At 43.3% G+C, this 16732-nt stretch overlaps 1 protein-coding gene across 1 annotated transcript in view; it reads right to left on the minus strand.

Annotated features, from left to right (window-relative positions):
• Window positions 1-16732, minus strand: part of mpp7a (MAGUK p55 scaffold protein 7a) — a 78529-nt gene that overhangs the window by 21767 nt on the left and 40030 nt on the right. The window contains 9 exon segments of the mRNA XM_068748210.1: window positions 1052-1084; window positions 1645-1665; window positions 2195-2219; window positions 2221-2249; window positions 7561-7625; window positions 8272-8468; window positions 10275-10349; window positions 10939-11024; window positions 11325-11406. Of these exon segments, the coding sequence (XP_068604311.1) occupies window positions 1052-1084; window positions 1645-1665; window positions 2195-2219; window positions 2221-2249; window positions 7561-7625; window positions 8272-8468; window positions 10275-10349; window positions 10939-11024; window positions 11325-11406 (613 nt within the window).

A 16732-nucleotide genomic window follows, 5' to 3' on the forward strand; every position in this document is an offset into this window, starting at 1 on the left:
GTCAAAAAATGCTGCTAACCCACTTGAGTGTTTGGGTACCAAGGAGGAAGAGGAGAGGCTGAGGTCAATGACCTCATGAAGGAGGCAGGGTGATAGTAAGGGCAGGCCTGAAGGGGACAGAGAGTAGTGGGGGGGAGTGGTGTTTGGCATAGTTCAGTGTTGAGAGGTGACCCTGATTGAGCCTGGCAGACGTGGCTCAAACTCAGTATTTATAAACTCACATGTGACTGGATAGCCTGTGAAATCTGGAGTAAATGGTGAAGTGTGGAAGGAGGGCTCTGAGGACAGTTCACTTCTCGACCTTAACCACTGACGATACACATAATTGGATCAAGAAGGGAAGATGGCAAGAGAAGGAAACTGAGACAATTAAGGAAACAAGGGAGACAGATGAGCAGAGGGTTTTTCTGCAGCCCTGCTCGTAGGGCCCGCTGTCCTCCAGGGGAACTATACCTTGAGAATTGCTGGAGGACTGACAGTGATAATAAAAACATGATGGAGAACATGGTCTGACAGTGGATTGGAAGCAACTCTCTGGGAAGGGCTGCAGAACCATAGCAGGCCATGGTAATTGTCATTAAGTCTGACCAGGACCACATCAACGAAACGAGCTCTCGGCTGGACCTCCAAAACAAGCCGTCCTTCTAACCTAAATCCGCCCAGAACCAAAGATGTCTTCAGACCCACAGCAGAGGCAGAACAGGATAACTACTACATTCTGCAAATCCGTGACATGATCTGCCAGTGCACTTATTCTGTCAGCAAAAGAGCCGAAATAGCTTACCGTTGGCCAGTGTACAACTAGAGAACTGTCCTTTGTGTTTTTAGAATCCATTGCACTGGGCTTGAAAAGGATATGTTGAGCACAGCATGAAAAACGGGGGGGGGGGGGACAATTCCTCATTGGAGCATGCCGGGGACGACAAAGACTGATCTATGAAGGAAGGGCTGAAGGATTGGGGAAGCATTAATGGAGGGAACACATGTTTTGACCAATGCCTTCACCACTTCAAGAGGGCAGAAGACAAATGAAGGAGAACACAACTCTCACCTAGTTGGAATCCGCTACGAGAGTCGGCATCTTCTGGTGATGAGAAGAGAAAGAAAGAAGCGAGAGAAGAGGCACAACATCATGTTAAAGAGAAAAGACAGACAAGAGCAAAAGGAACCGGTCCCTCTTACCTCATATTGTAAAGATGGAAGTACAAGTACATGGAAATATACAGTAGTACATACAAAAACACATACAGGGAAAGTTAAATCTGATTATATATTTTTTTCGTTAAAATATCGCTCACTCTTAATTTCCTTCACTGCTACCAAATGAATGGATAAATGGAGGCGAGCATGGGAGTAAGATTCTCTGAATGATGTCTGAGATATTAGCTTTGACATGAGAAGACGGGCCATATGAAAACAAAACGAATGGAGAGCAGAGGTTAGAGGAAGAGCTTTCACCAATCACAAATTATTTTACTGTTTTAAGGGTCTATTCAATGGGAAATGTCAGATTAGTAGTACCTTTGATCTCGGCTGTGAGTGCAATAAGGGGCAAGGGATGCAAACCACACAGTTAGGAAATATTATGGGTCACAAATACATAAGTTGAGGGACAAGATGAGAAGATAAGGAGTGTAAACCTACCAAATCCTATAGCCACATCAGCTAAGAAAGGCAAAAAACAAATGACAAAATCAAGAGCTAACATCATGTTTTCATGTCTGTAAAAGTGCTCAGCACCATTTAATCACCATTAATCTACAATATAATAATTATCAATTATCATCATTGTTTCTAACAAGTTAAATTACTACACTAATATGGCGAAAACGAAATTTAAGCCCTGATTACTACCTCAGCACTCCACTGCGAGTCAAGGTCTTCATTGGCGGGTGAAGTACGCACCGTTACATACAGCGATTCCCTTATTTTTGTAATTACTTAATTAAACAACACAATATGTACTTTAAGGGGATTCTTAACCCAAACCATCCATGTGATGACATTAATGACATTTAAATGATGACAGAGATGCAGTTGAAACCTAAAGAAAAAGCAAGTAAATTGACCATTTTAAAGCACTATTCTGTCATAACTATGTCTTTTATAATTACCTATAAAAATAACTCACACTCAGTGAAGAAACATTTCTACTGTTTCTATTTCGATAGGCGGCATTTGCAGCCATCGTTACCCGACGAGACACAGTCTGCGGACTGCGGTGCATGTCTGTTGTGTATCCACCGTGACTTCATCGAAAGAAACAACCGAATGAGACGCCGCTCTGGAATGCAGACCGACATAGTTTGGGGATGGCTATGACATTGACATTCCTAAATGAGACAGGGATACAGTACGACAGCCTTTGAAATGACTGCAGATGTTTCTGAGTGACATCAATACAGCTATAAGAGGATAATTTGAAATGGTAGCCCATTGGCGTGCGTGTGTATGTGTGTGTATTTGGTTTAAGAACATTTGGATGCAGTTATGAATGCTTCCTTCCCTTCACATGGTCCCCCCCCCCCCAAACAATGTTAAATCAAGACATACATAACAACATCCACCACAAGGAAAGGCTCACCTTACAGCACCATGGCCATCGGCCCAGGTGCGCCGCGGCTCCGGGAGAAGTTACGTCACAGTCAGACTTAATGACTAACGAAAACAGCCGTCGCTACCAATCACTGCAGAAGTTGTTGAACGCAAGAAACATCAAGCCTCGGAGCAAGGACTGTTTGGAAGTTTGGACCTGTCTGCCTTTATCTGACATCTTGTTTCACATTAGCGGCAATGTTCCTCTTGATGTTGCGCCCCCCCCCTTGTTGTAATGTGTCATTATAAGTCAAAACAGCACCAAAACCCTATTTTCAGTATGATGAGGAGCAATTCTATACGGGAAGATGGAGGGAAATTTGAAAGAACAAACAATATGAGCAGGTAGAAAGATCTAAAATACATCCAAGTGCTGCCCTTCTGACCATCCCTTTATCATCGTGTGCCTATCTGTCCCAGGAATAGTGTGCATCGCCTAATGGCCTCGCAGCCTTGTACGCCAACATTCCAAGCCCATCGAGTCATTGACAATGCACAATGCTAATTGTAAGGACCAATGGCCAACCTGTTTTCTGTGAGTGCGCAGCCAGGCCTGCAGTGATGGCGGCAGCAAAGCCTATTATTTACCGAGCGGAGGGAGTCATGGCCGCGGAATTCTGCAGACATTCACAGTGTGCAGTCATCCAGTCTAACATCAATTAACTGACCAGCTTCACTGGATACCTCATGGCCAACCGGCCCCCTCGAAAACGATACCAACTTCTGGGCATATGGTGTGTTGCCCACATACCAAAGATTCACCACAGAGGATGGCAGAACGGCTGAAATGAGGAAAGTGTTGTAATGAAAGGATGGACAGCATGAGTGGATCTATTGTTTGTTAAAGGACCTTCCCAGTTTAGTTTCATTTGGGTTCAGCCTGGTAGATTTGGCTCTTGTTGTTGTTGGTTATAAGCAGCATAGGACTATTAAGATCTGGAAACATGGCTAATGTTTTAGCATGGACTGAAAGTGTCTCGCATACAGAACATAAACACTTCAGCTCCATCATCTAAACAAAAGCATTCAAAAATTAAATCAAGAAATGAGCAGCTAAACCCCTTTTAATCCTTCAGTGCACAAGAGAACCGCTCTGGCCTGTGTTGAACGAGACGTCTGTTTTAAAACTGTGATAATAGTCTGGATAATACTTTTACAATTTGTGTTTGATTTCTTGACACTTAAATTTGGAGTTTGCAGTCAGCGGCCAGCGTGATTAAATATCTAATGTAAAGCAGGTAACAAAACAATCCTCACCATCATGAAGTCAATCAATTTGATATCATCAATTGGAATCTCAGAAATGTGCATTATAAATGGGCTTAAGCGCTGCAGTATATGGAGAATGAGACATTGGTGTGAGCCCATCTCAGCACCCTGTAAATGGTCTTGAGTTATGAGCTGATGTAACCCTCACAGCCAGCCAGCGTACAGATGGCCTTCTCTTTGAAAAAGGACGACATAATCACCTTCTCTCTTGCTTGCTATATCTCGGTTTCCAAAATGGCTAACATGAGACCCGTGCAATTTTCCAGATGACAGAATGAGATCTTTGTCACACATCATTTCATCTCCAAATTTAGAATAGTCTGGGTGAAGTAGTGAAACAGTGTACAGGGCTGGTCTGCATTAAGAAGCTGACCTTCGATTTATTATCCTATATATACACATATATGACTAAATGAATTGTGAGACTGACAATGACCAAATGAGCACATCAGTTCTACTGCAAAGTAAAAAAAAGAACTGCGCTTTAAACAAAAGGTTGGTCTAAATGGTGTTTTATAACACTAACCATTGAGAAGGAAATGGAACTGCACCCATCATGCTTCTAAATCTACTCCCATGCCTGTAAGCATTTAAGTTGAAAAATGAAATGGATGGATAAATTGAAGACGGGGTGGGGGGGGAGGGGGGCAGGTTTCGGGGCCACTTAAGACCAATCTGGGGTGCCATTTAAAAATGGTTCAGTCGCTCACAGGAGAGAGAAGGGGCAAGAATAAGAGGATAAGCCCTCATATATGAAGAAAGTTGTGGAGACCCCAAGGTGAGCGATAAGTGTGTGCACGTGTTTGGCACACTGCAAACCAAAGCAAACAATCAGACAGTGGAGAGGCCTGCATGTCAGACAGAGGTGCAGACATGCTGCAAGAAATCCCAGAGAGGCGTCAGTATGTTCAGAGAGAACAGATGGGGGGGCTGGCTGAAGGCCAGGTATCGATAGAAGGGAGCTGGCGGGGGGGCGTGGGGGGGGAGAAACCCAGAAGGCAGGTAAGGAAGGCTGACAACATGTGAAATGGTTGATCTAACCCTTGTACCCGATTCATTATTGGCTTATCTGAGACAACTGAAGGGTACTTTAGACATCAATTCCATAACCAAAGAATAGATCTACAGAAAAAAAGCAGAGTGAGGAAGGGGATTATTTATATCCCACAAATGTTGGGTGTAAATGGACACGGTTAAGCAGTGTTTGCCACAGCCCCTTGCCAAGACCAATGTTGTTCCAGGCGACAGAGCTCCCGGGCTGGAAAGAGCGAGAGAATAAGACCCACACCTCAATCAACCCCATCGCCGTCTGCTTGGTAGCAGCAACATCTCCACAGTATTCTTCAATGAAGTTGTACTTTTATGGCAACAGAGCCCTGACAGTCTGTTGGGTATGGGGGGGCCTGGATCCTACTACCAGCGGACATATCTGCTACTATGTGCGACAGCTGGCCCATGAATTGTTGCATCTTTTTTTTTTTATGCAACTGAATCCACAGTTAATAACTGCATTTTTTTGTTTGGTTTTTGGATAATGAGAAACAAATTTCTGTTTGTTAGAGTGAATGCACGCATGTCAACAAACTCCTTATTCCTGCAAACAGGACTCCGGTAACCCTTACAGTGTGTGTCTGACGTTAGGAAGAAAGCATTGCTACAGTAAAAATGAGTCTCATGTTCCTTTGCCACAATTGACTCTACGACATTTTACACCTGCCGTCTACATAGAAAGGAATGGGGGGGCGGGGGTTACCAATCCCATAATTCATAAGAGGAACTGGACCATTAAAATGAAATAGTGAGGGAACAGTACAGCACTGTCAGTCTTTTTAGCAAGCTATTTCTGGCCATCCTGCACCAGTATGCCAGTATGCGGTTGAACATAACCAGGAAATGACAACATCCATAATTCAGGAGGCTTGAATCTGAGGTAAAGGAGTCTAATGCTAATTTTAGAGGTGGTCAGCATAGCTCTGTTGGTTATTTCAGAGCTACATTTTTGAAAGAGTCACATTACAGTAAGGGCTGCCTGCCATGCTGAGGGGCAAGTAGTCAAACGGACAACACGTCCGGCTCAAAGTGGTAATCTGCAAAGGAAAGCATGGCCTATAACAACTAGCTTTTGCTTCAATGGCATCATCATCCAACAGGCCAATAAAGTAAAATACAAGTGTGGTGTATTTTCCCCAATGGTTCATATGTTTTGGAAATGCAAAATGAAAGGGGGGGGAGAGAGACTATAAATTGTAGAGGACAATCTAAGTGCTCTACATATGAGGTAATGAATATAAAGACATTGGCAAAGATGTGAAGACAAAAACAAAGAAGGGAGAACAAGAAAGGCATCATTTTAGCATGGTGAGGGAACGTATATTAAATATTTCACTGTTGAGGAGTATTATATATGAAATATTTTATACTAAATTCTTTGTTATGATAATGTATGAAGCTTCATTGTTTTTGGAAGGCAGAGACAACGCTAACGCTAATGTAGATTAATGTTGTTTTCGGTACAAAATGTACAAGAACCACAGCAGGATGTTTTCCACCTCCAAGGCTTTGGTCCAGCTGGATGGCCTTCTCTATGTGCACTAAAGCACAATATCTACGAGCTAAAGTCGTATTTAGCAAACGTTTTAACACTGCTGAAATATTCATGATTTGGAGAACGCATATCTTGGAGATCTCGTAAAGAGCTTTTTAGGTCAGCTGCTCAGGGCTGCCACTGTCAAAATCTTAGAAGGAACAGCTGCAGGCCTTCTTTTAAAGACAGATGTGCATTTTTGACTTGACTCATGAGCAGCTTTCTAAATACTGGCTGAATTTTACATTGGAAATCCACAAGGAAAGCCATGACAGCAGAAAAAGAGGTTATTAAAAAGTTATCAATAGATCTGATTAACACCCTTCGAGAGGCAGAGCATGCCTGAAGGAATATGCAAGATTTAATTGCCGATATGGATCATCTGCATTCAGAAGTGTAGTTAAAACGTTACCATTTTAATGAATTCATTAATTAAAGACGACCAAGATGCCTGGACAAATATTACACAAAGACAACCCCATGAGATCCACCACATGTCAAAGTATACTTTGGATCCAAGTAATCTTTATCTGACGACCTGGAATATTTGCATTTCTAAGGCTAAAAGAAAACTCACTATGTGAGACGGCACTCAGAAAGCACAGCCTTCCATCAAGGCAGCTTTCCCTAACATTGCTGTTATAGGCTCTCGCAACAGAAGGTATACATATAAATGAGCATGAGTTGTGGGGCCTCAATCACATTTTATGGTTTAGCGTTGGATCGTTAATTCATCATTAGATTCTCTGAGATGCGGAAATTTCTGGTGTTTTGGCTGGAAGGCGGAAAGGCTCTAAGAGTTTTTTTTTTTCCAGAGGGTGAACGACCTCCCCCTTTGCATTAAAACTTTGGATGGCTGAGGGCACATCAACAACACATGGAAAGGGGTATATGGTGAGAAATGATAAGACAGACTGAGAGACTGAAACATGCAGCAGACAGGGAAATAAGTAAGGAGGGTAAATTCCTACAGAACATTTGTTCAGATGACAGGCATGAAGTAGTGCAAGTCTACAGCACACCTCAGTGGTAGGCCAGTGTGCATGAGTCTTTTCATTCGTAGTTAGTCAGTAATTTCCTCTGGTTTATCACAGTAGACGATGCATGCTTACATGACCGTCGACTAGAAGTCCTCTGAAGCAGGAGAGTCGCAGCAGGTCGCTGCAGTGCAAATCTCCTGGAAAAAGACAGAAAGAAGAGAAGAAAGAAAACGGAAGAATGAAACCATCAGTTTTCATGGTCTCACGGGGAATAATAAACACTCTTCCTATGCTCGAGAACACAGTTTTCAGCAACCACCATTTTCGCTCAGTCAGCTGAGACTGGTGAAAGAAAAGCGGCGATGAGGCGAAGGCAACACACACTCTCTATTGACAAAACTTAACGGTTAAAAACTTGAATGTTTATGAAATGCTGTCTTTGACTCTCCTCCCGCTCTGTGTGTGTCTGTCCATTTCTCCTCCTTCGTGCTCTCAGAAGCTGCCAAGAAACTGCCCCGGCCTCATGAGCTCTGTGCTGCACATCAAGTGCGGCCGTCCGAGTGCACGCTGATGTGCGATTTTCCATCCACTTGCTGTCCAAAGTGGATCAGCACCAGCACTATCATTTTCTGTCATTACTCATTTCAGGCCAGACATTGTGCGGAAATCCAGACAATTTTGGCAGCGTGAAGCAATAATAATAAAAAAAAAAAACAATAGAGAAGATTGTGAGAGAAAGCGAGTGAAACCTTTGTGATTGTGACAGCAGTAGACAACTGGGCCAGCCTTGTTAAGAGGCAATAGTAGACAAGAGAGGCAGATCTAGCAGGGGTCATTTCTTACCTCTCTTGGAACTGTTTGGATGGGATTAGGCCAGCACGCAAACTGGATTCTCCCTCGTGCTTGGCCTGCCACCAGGTTGCATCATCTTGGCTCACAATCTGAAGGATAGAGCGATTCTTGAAGGCCAGTCCGGCCTCCTTACATGGGATGGCTTTATCGTTCTTAGGGTCGTAGTCGAAAAGTGCCTTCATAAACACCTGGACAGAGGGGTGGAAGGGAAAACAAAGAGCTGGATTGAGGGCACAACAGGAAAAAGCAACGGGTTGATTTCCAAATTACCTTTCCCTTCATTGACTGGAGTGCAAACTCTAAAAGGAAATCCCTGCCAGCAAACACAGAAGGTGCTTCACCAATGCTCAGGACGATTATTCTTAAAAGATCATTGCAATCAGAGGTTGGAACCTGAAAATGCAGGCCAAGTTAGTCCCCCTATGCTGTTCCATCAACACTAAGGATGGACTAACCCCTGTCACCAGCTTTCAAGCGTGGTGATGCTTAACATCTCCGGAGTCAATGATTGCAGTTGGAAGCACTCTGTTCCACCCACTGATGAATTCTAAACACAAACTAATATCAGGAATCTTTCCACATAAAGGAACAAACCAATGCAGAAAAAACAAATGTGTGTTCTTTCTGTAAAGACTTGCTCTAATTTACTTTGGCAGAAGGGATGGGACACACCTCATCAACACAAAGGGGTTTGGAGCTTATAGCGGAAAAATCACTGACATCTTTTCCTGTTGTGGGAGGCAAGCTATAACCTAGAGCACCTTGCTGCGTCTCCTCTCCAAAACGAGCTCTGTCATGATGAGTTAACACTCCTAAGACACCGCAGTAAATGTGGAAAGAGAAGAAAAGAGAGTGAAAGTGCATACAAGTGAATCAGACAGAAAACAGGAGAGCGAGGGAGAGATTTAATTTGTTGACGTTCTGTTGATTTAAAGAGCTCGTACAATGTACAAAAATTATGTTTCAGACAGAGGCAATCATAGTAGCCTCTCCTAAACTACAGAATGCACTTATCCAAGAACAGAAATGGAATAGAAATATAGAAATAGATCATTTCCTCGATATAAATATATGAATTGAAACTTGATAATTTCCTTGATATAAATATATAAATGCAGAGACTATTTTCAAATATAGTCTCGGCTAAATGCCTTTGGAATCCAAACCAGGCGAGTTTAAACCGTTACACGACGAAGAAGGATGCAAGTCTCTCACCCTGCCATGCACACTGTTACATCGTGCACAATGATAAAATGCTTTTCACCATGGAGCAGGAGATCAGTGAGCGGATACCGCCTGTGTGTCTACTACTGATAGATGAGCTTGTGATAAATGGTGCATCAACACCCCAGTGGGTGAAAATGATGGTTTCCTGGTTGGAATGACAGTCAAACCAGCTTTAAAATAAATAGCTCCAAGCTACTGTCTTGCTGGTGCCGTCCGCATGAATGAAGATAAATTTGTGCGCATGTGGTTAGGTGTCAAACCTCTGCTTTGTATTTAGAACTGATCGTTGTCAGCAACTCTTAAGCACCAAAAGCTGGTGAATATTGTCTATGCCCTGCCCGAGCTACACATTAAATTGAGACAAATTTGTTGTGATTCTGTGAATATGAATCTGACAAAACTGTGCTAGAGATTCCACATTGTGGCTCAACAACAATATTCAAGATCAAGGTATTATAAAGGAAGTGCTAATTCTCCTGGGGAGTCTGATTGCCTTGGTGGTTTCAGTCCCTTGATTTGTTTTCTACTCCAACAGGAGTAAAAGTATCTCTGCCAGTCTCTCAGAACTGAAGAAGCCTATTGGTTGAGAGGTGAAATGTCTTCAATACAATTTTAAGTCCAGTTGATTCTTTTTTCTTCTCTCTCTCTTCGTGATTTACCATGACCTGGATGACTGAGAACCAACTCAGACATCAAGGTATCAGGATTTTCTGAGTTTATTAGGATAAATCTGATTCAAACAAAGATGCAGCCAGGACAGAAGTTACCTTAGGCTCCTTGGATGGAACGTCGTCACTGATACCGGGGATAACTTTAAAGGTAATAGCTCCCTTTGATTGGGCCTGCATGTAAAGACAAGACAGATACAAATTGTAGAAGCACCAGTCATCTATTAGGCAAATATTTTACAAAAGCAATAATCCAGTGCAAATCGCATAATGCAAAGTGCTGTTTGATTTTTCAACAATGGACAAGTTCATGGGACTGGATGTCTCTGCTTGGAAAGGATAGTGTGTGCAGGATGAGGTTGGTGGGTGATCGAATGAGGAGTGTTGAGAGTGTCTGAGAAAGCCTCCAGAGTTTAAGACACTCTCTCTCCCCATTGCTGAATTCACACAATGCTGAAGCTTGTTTGCGGCCTGTGGCAGAGCCTTAGAGGAGCTTCTTAGCATTATCCTCGACTAGGAGGTCTGCGTGGCTTAATGCAGATAGTCTAAATGCCATGAAAGACTTTCAAAGAAGGTCCAACATTTGGTCTTCAGCAGGGATGGGAGGTCTGGGGTCATGGATAAACTAGGAAAGGCTGCGTTTGTTTTTCCACAAACACAGAATGCTATCGTGGACTGTAGCAGAAACACAGGAGAAACCACTGGGTAGCACAGAGACAGAGAATGGATAGAACATAGCCCCACCACACAAACAGGTTCTTACCAGAATACGAATAATTTCTTCTGGTTTCTTGTCATCCACAGGAATTCCATTGACCTCCTTCAGCTCATCTCCCACATGAATTAGTCCTACCACAAAAAGTCACACTGTGTTTTAATGTCCTAATACAAATGGTGTACGGAGTAAAGGTGCAGTGTTCCTCTTTTTGATGGTTATCATAATAGGTGGTCAGAGTGATGGAATTTTGGAAACACTCGTGCATCTCCAGCTCTGATTTACAAGCAATTCACCCAAAAACCGGCATTCCTTGCCTGCGTGTGGCAAAGAGCCTTAACTAGTGGAAGAACTGTGGTCTTAACATGACTATCTTGAGCTGGTCTCTAATTTTATATGACTATACAGTACATGAGTATAAAGGTGGAACTGACCACTTCTGTGGGCTGCCCCTCCTTTCATGATCCGGGCCACGAGAATGGCTCCCGTGTGATCATCCTGCCGTATTGTTGCTCCCTGCAAAGTAATAAAAATTTCACATACAATTAAAAATGGTGCACACTAGTATGTTTAAAGAGGCATTGTTATAATAACACAAAATACAGTAAGAAACAGCTTCCCAAGAACTCATCCCTCCACCTTATTCTCGCTGCTATCTGCATCAAATCCATATAAAACAAATCTGTTAAATTAAAAACAAGCCTAAAACCTTTCTGATCAGCCTCAATCATGCTTTATTTCAGCTCACTTCATCTATTGCTGAACTGGACGAGTGTAAAATCTCACTCGCCATACATCAAATCACATTGAGTGTGATTTTCTTGTTTGCCCTTCTCAGACAGGACCAAAGTAGTTCTGGCTACTACCATTGATGGAAGGAATATATATACACAAAAGAAAAGAAAAAAGCCAGCTCCTCAAAGACTACAAAGAGCCTCTGGTTTGTGCCACTTTTCTATTGCCATTAACATGTCACCTTGGCCGTTTTCATGAACTATTCACAACTAATGGTTTTCCTCCTAGATAATGGTTCCCCTCAAGGTTTTTGGGGATGAAAACTGGGAGGGACATCATGATAGGACAGTGTTAGAGTCTACAAAGCACTAACCCAAGAGAATAATTGGGCTAATTACAGAAAATGGAGACTTTGCAGTTGGAGAAGAGTCAGTGGGGCAGGTCAGTAAGAGGGGAAGGCACTGGCAGACTTCATGTCAGGGTCAGATATAAGCCTCATTGTGACTTAAACCAGCAGTACGTGAAGCAATGGCATCTAGACAGACAGAGTCATCATTTGTATGTGTGTGTGTGAGAGAGAGAATACAGAGCGGCTGGACTAATAGATGGACTCTGAGAGACAATAGGGGAGATGCAGGGAATCTCACAGGAATATTCAGACATGTGGCCGTTAACTTCCTCTCTTGGTCTCTGTCTTTGAGCTGGCTTCAGGCCAGCGGTCTGATGGATGTTTTTATTGCATCCCCTGAGGCCACTGGTGGCTGGTGGCAGTATAAAGGCTAACTAAACAGCTAAGGGCAGCCTTGAACTCAGAGTCTGAAATGAAAATAGGCGGTCTGCACAACCTCCACAGACATATGCGACACGCATGAATATCTCTGGAATCTGCTCACATATGGTGTGTCAATAAAAATCGTGTTTTGACACATATGTCTTAAATCACATGTTGAAACCATGATGCCAGAAACACCACTTTTACGACTTTTATTGCAAGTGGCAATAGTGATTATAGAGCAGCACATTTAGAATGCAAACACGAACAGACAGGGTCACGAACCCAGATCTTACAAAAGCAAGGAGACCATTTAATGCCCTATTCAAATCAGTTTTCTTTATGCGTCTTTACACCCACAGACAAACAAGATAAATGAACAGTCATTATTTTTCCCATGTCTACTATGGGATACTTAAAATGGCAGTCATTTTAGAAGTTTTCTTCTCACCTGTTCTTCTCACTGTTCTTCAGTGCCATGGGATTCATAGGCCATTGAAGCCAGGAGTAAGGGAGCTGGAAATGTATTAAAGGATGGAGAGCCTCCCCTCATAATCTGGCCAACCCCAGGCTGAACTCAGCTCTGGTACGGTAGCCAAATGAGCGCTGCGTGATAAGAAAAGCTGAGTGAAGCAAGAAACGCTTCAGTGGCAACACAGGCGAGATAGACAGGAGCGTAAGTGTAAGACCAGAGGAGAGTCGGAGCCGACAAGCTGACTGGGAGGGACGTGGATGCGGACATAGACAGTGGGTGAATGCCATGAGGTCAGGGTTAAAGGCAAGGCTGGGTATGAGTGACTCAGTGGATGAATAGCAAGAAAATAATGCAATTAAATATGAGGCGAGACTAATGATTGCTGAGAGGGAGCAAGAAAGGTTTCGAAATGATAGCAACATTGATCCATCATATGACAAATAGGATTTTTAATCTTGTGTCTATGCTTTCCCAAATGCAAAAAAGAAAGAAAGCAGTGCTACTTTATCTCAACCACTGAATTATTTCAACCCCTTGGTAAATTTGTCCATCTGAGTAATGATTAAAATAACTAAACATTATGAGAAATTTTAGTATAGTACAGGAACTGATTGTTATCAATAAAATATGTGCTTTTTTTAGTTTGTCAACCTGTCGAGATTGGAGGTGTAAAGCTTTTCACTCAAACAGCAACATTTTTAGATTTACAACTTTACCCATACTTCTGTTTTTGTTCTGTTTCTGTTTTTATTATAAGATGAAAGCAATATAGATCTAAGAAAATACAAAAAATACAATCTTAAGCTCTATAAGATCACACATTTCCTCAATTCTCGACTTTACCACATTTCGCCCTCCACCTCAGTACAACGTACAGTAAGCCTTGATTCTGTCAAAACTACAGGGGTACATCGGCCTCTCCTGAAGGCCCGACAAATGCTTTGGAAGCAGTGAGAGGCAGCTGGAATGAGGGGGACAAATCCAGCCTCCTGAACTAAGCATCACCTCCCTCAGAGCCTTGATACCCTATGGGTGCTATCATCAACATTCAGCCAAGCATGGCCGCTGATGAGGAGTCCCTGCCCTGCTAAACCAATACATAAACAGTCAGGCTAGAACCTAAATAAGCTCCATGGCGTGCGTGTGTGTGTGTGTGTGTGTGTGTACATAAGGAAGAAGCACGGTAAGTGAAACCCTGAAGCACCAATTTAAGCTTCCTGGTGTAACAGCTAAGCATTAGCACGAAGTTTAAACTGAGCCTTAAACTTACTGGCACATGGAAGCCATTTCAGACTTTTCCTTAAGCATGGAAACAGTGCAGGAAGTCTTCTAAATGTCAAATTCTGTCAAAGCACACACACGCATGAACGGCAGCATGTGTAGGTGTGTTCTAGCGAGCATGCAAGCGTGTCTGTGAGTGTATTTCTATGAGCGCAGCCCTGGGTGTCTACCTGAAGTTAGGCCAAACAGGCCTGAGAGAAACCTCAAAAGACTCAATGATCGATACCGGACAGTCACAAAGCCTGATGAACGTGCTACGCTATGTGAGCAATTAGAGACAAGGCGCCACTTAACCATTGGTCAAGTGACTCGACTGCACTAGTTTGCATGGAAAACGATAGCTGAGTGGGCAGACATGATGGTGAGAATATTTCTCTATCTTCTGTGGGACTGATTCTCTCATGCTGTTGGCCATTTCTGCAGCTCCTCAGATGAGTATAAAAATAGACCCAAAAGAGCAAGTTATTCCAAAAATGTATCTCTGAAGCATCGAACGTACCAAAAAATGCAGTCAAAAATAGAGACAAGAGGGGGGGGGGGGGGGGGTCCATCTTGGACTGAGAAAGACCTTCTAGCTGTGGTCAATTAGTCATAAGTAAGGCGATCCGAAGCCTCCAGCCCTTTTGTGATCAGCTCCATATGCAGCCGCTACTCCCAGTTCCATTTCCCCATTTCTAACATATAAATGCCTCCCGATTATTATTGTTGGTCTCGCCAAAACACAACAGCTTAGCCCATGGAGTGGGAGTATAACAGCGAGATACAACTCGAGCATCGCTCGCCATCAACCTTCTCACTGCATGCACTGGAGAAGCCATGCTAACGTGGCAGACACATTAAGTATGTGATGACAAATGGCTCACACCTCATCCAGTGAGAGAGAGAGAAAAGGGATTGATTTTTGGCTTGAAAGTGTTTGTACATTAGTGGGAATGGAATGGAAGGAGGATTGTCCAGAAAACTGTCAGTGCACAACAGTGCCATGAAACGTCAGGAGATAAGACGTGTAGGACAAACTGAATGTTGGACGTCTCATGGCGTTAGTCTGCCTGGTATTGGCCACGGTGAGTTTCTTGCAAGCCAAGGGCCAATTACGGTGCCCTGTAGCTGGTGGTTTGGACGGAGGGCTGGATGACACGATGGAAGCTGGACGGCTTGCGCGAAGCTTGAATGGATGATGACAAACGCTGGCTAGTTGTCTTGGCCTGGCTCATCACACGTCTCAGTGTCTAGGGAAGGCTACGTGTGTGGTCTGTTTAGAAAGTGGTACAGCGGGAAAAGAAGGACACTGCTCTTACCTTACCCGTGGGCCACAATTAAAGTCACAACTCCGAAGCCGCTCGGGAAAACAAGCACAGTGCCTACATTTCGAAAACACAGTCCTCACAGTGCGTACCGAGCACTCAAAACATCACCCCGCGAAGCAAACCGAACGCTGTAGCTAAAGACAAACATTATTTCTCCCTCCAAATTGAGAGTGACAAGAGAAAACAAAACGAGGGATGCCCGGGTATTCAGGCTGAGGTGTTTTGACATGATGTCACTTAACAGCAAAAGTGTAACAATGACAATAAACTACTGCCGACTGCGGTGTTGACTGCTATGTTTAGAGGTATAGGTTTAGTGGAAACATATGCTCGCATTCTACGCACCAGATGTTGACCATGGAAAAACCTAAATACAAAAAAGGAGGGAATGAGCCTCCAGGACATTAAAACACAATTACCTCCAATCATATCCGGTGTTGAGGTGTGTCATTTCATCTTACCTCCCTGAGATGGCATACAGCCCTTCACACATAACGCACATGAGTTTTCAAACAGTCACGGGCATATTTATGGGTTCTGACACACTTCCTTGAATGCCACAGATTCCAGTGATTCTCAGAAGGAGTAAAATCTTGTAATATTGGTATATTCAGTCATTATCAGAAAGACCACTTACTATGTGCACTTATAAGGAATAATACAATGTCTTAAAGAATCAGCAGGTGCTCAGTTAAAACATCGAGTTCCTGCAAGGAAGGAGAAGAAAGGAGTGAAAGCTAACCAACGATCTCTGATGCCACTTGGCCATCCCCGCCCTGCTGTGTGTCTTTCCACCCGTTTTCTTGTACTGTACGACTTGCGATTGCAACTAATAAAAGCTACTTGCTCCCCCCCCCCCCCAAACAGGCTCTGGTTTCCCTTTTTATTTCCTTAACCCCCATCTTGACCTACCAGTCGTAATTAACAAGCATAAAGAGAAACGGGATAATTACAGTGACCAGCAGCGATTCCAGGAGAAGCTGCCTGGTAATGCGATGCAGAGGAGCGACTTACATTCATTTGTCTTCCTCTTATGTCTTTACCTCCCCTCTGCCTCTTTAAATCTTAATGTTAGTCATTACCTGGTTGCTATGAAAACACACTTTGCAGCCCACCACCACACTTTCATACAGGTGATGTTGATATGGGCTGCGTGAGTCAGATTGTACAGATAGCTCATCAAATGTGTGTACTTGTTTCCACACTGTCGGCATGACTCACCGCGTAGACTGAGTGGAATCGTCGTCTTCTTGCTACGAGCTGGACAGTGCC

The sequence above is a fragment of the Brachionichthys hirsutus genome, chromosome 14, assembly GCF_040956055.1.
Source record: "Brachionichthys hirsutus isolate HB-005 chromosome 14, CSIRO-AGI_Bhir_v1, whole genome shotgun sequence".
Lineage (NCBI taxonomy): Eukaryota > Metazoa > Chordata > Actinopteri > Lophiiformes > Brachionichthyidae > Brachionichthys > Brachionichthys hirsutus.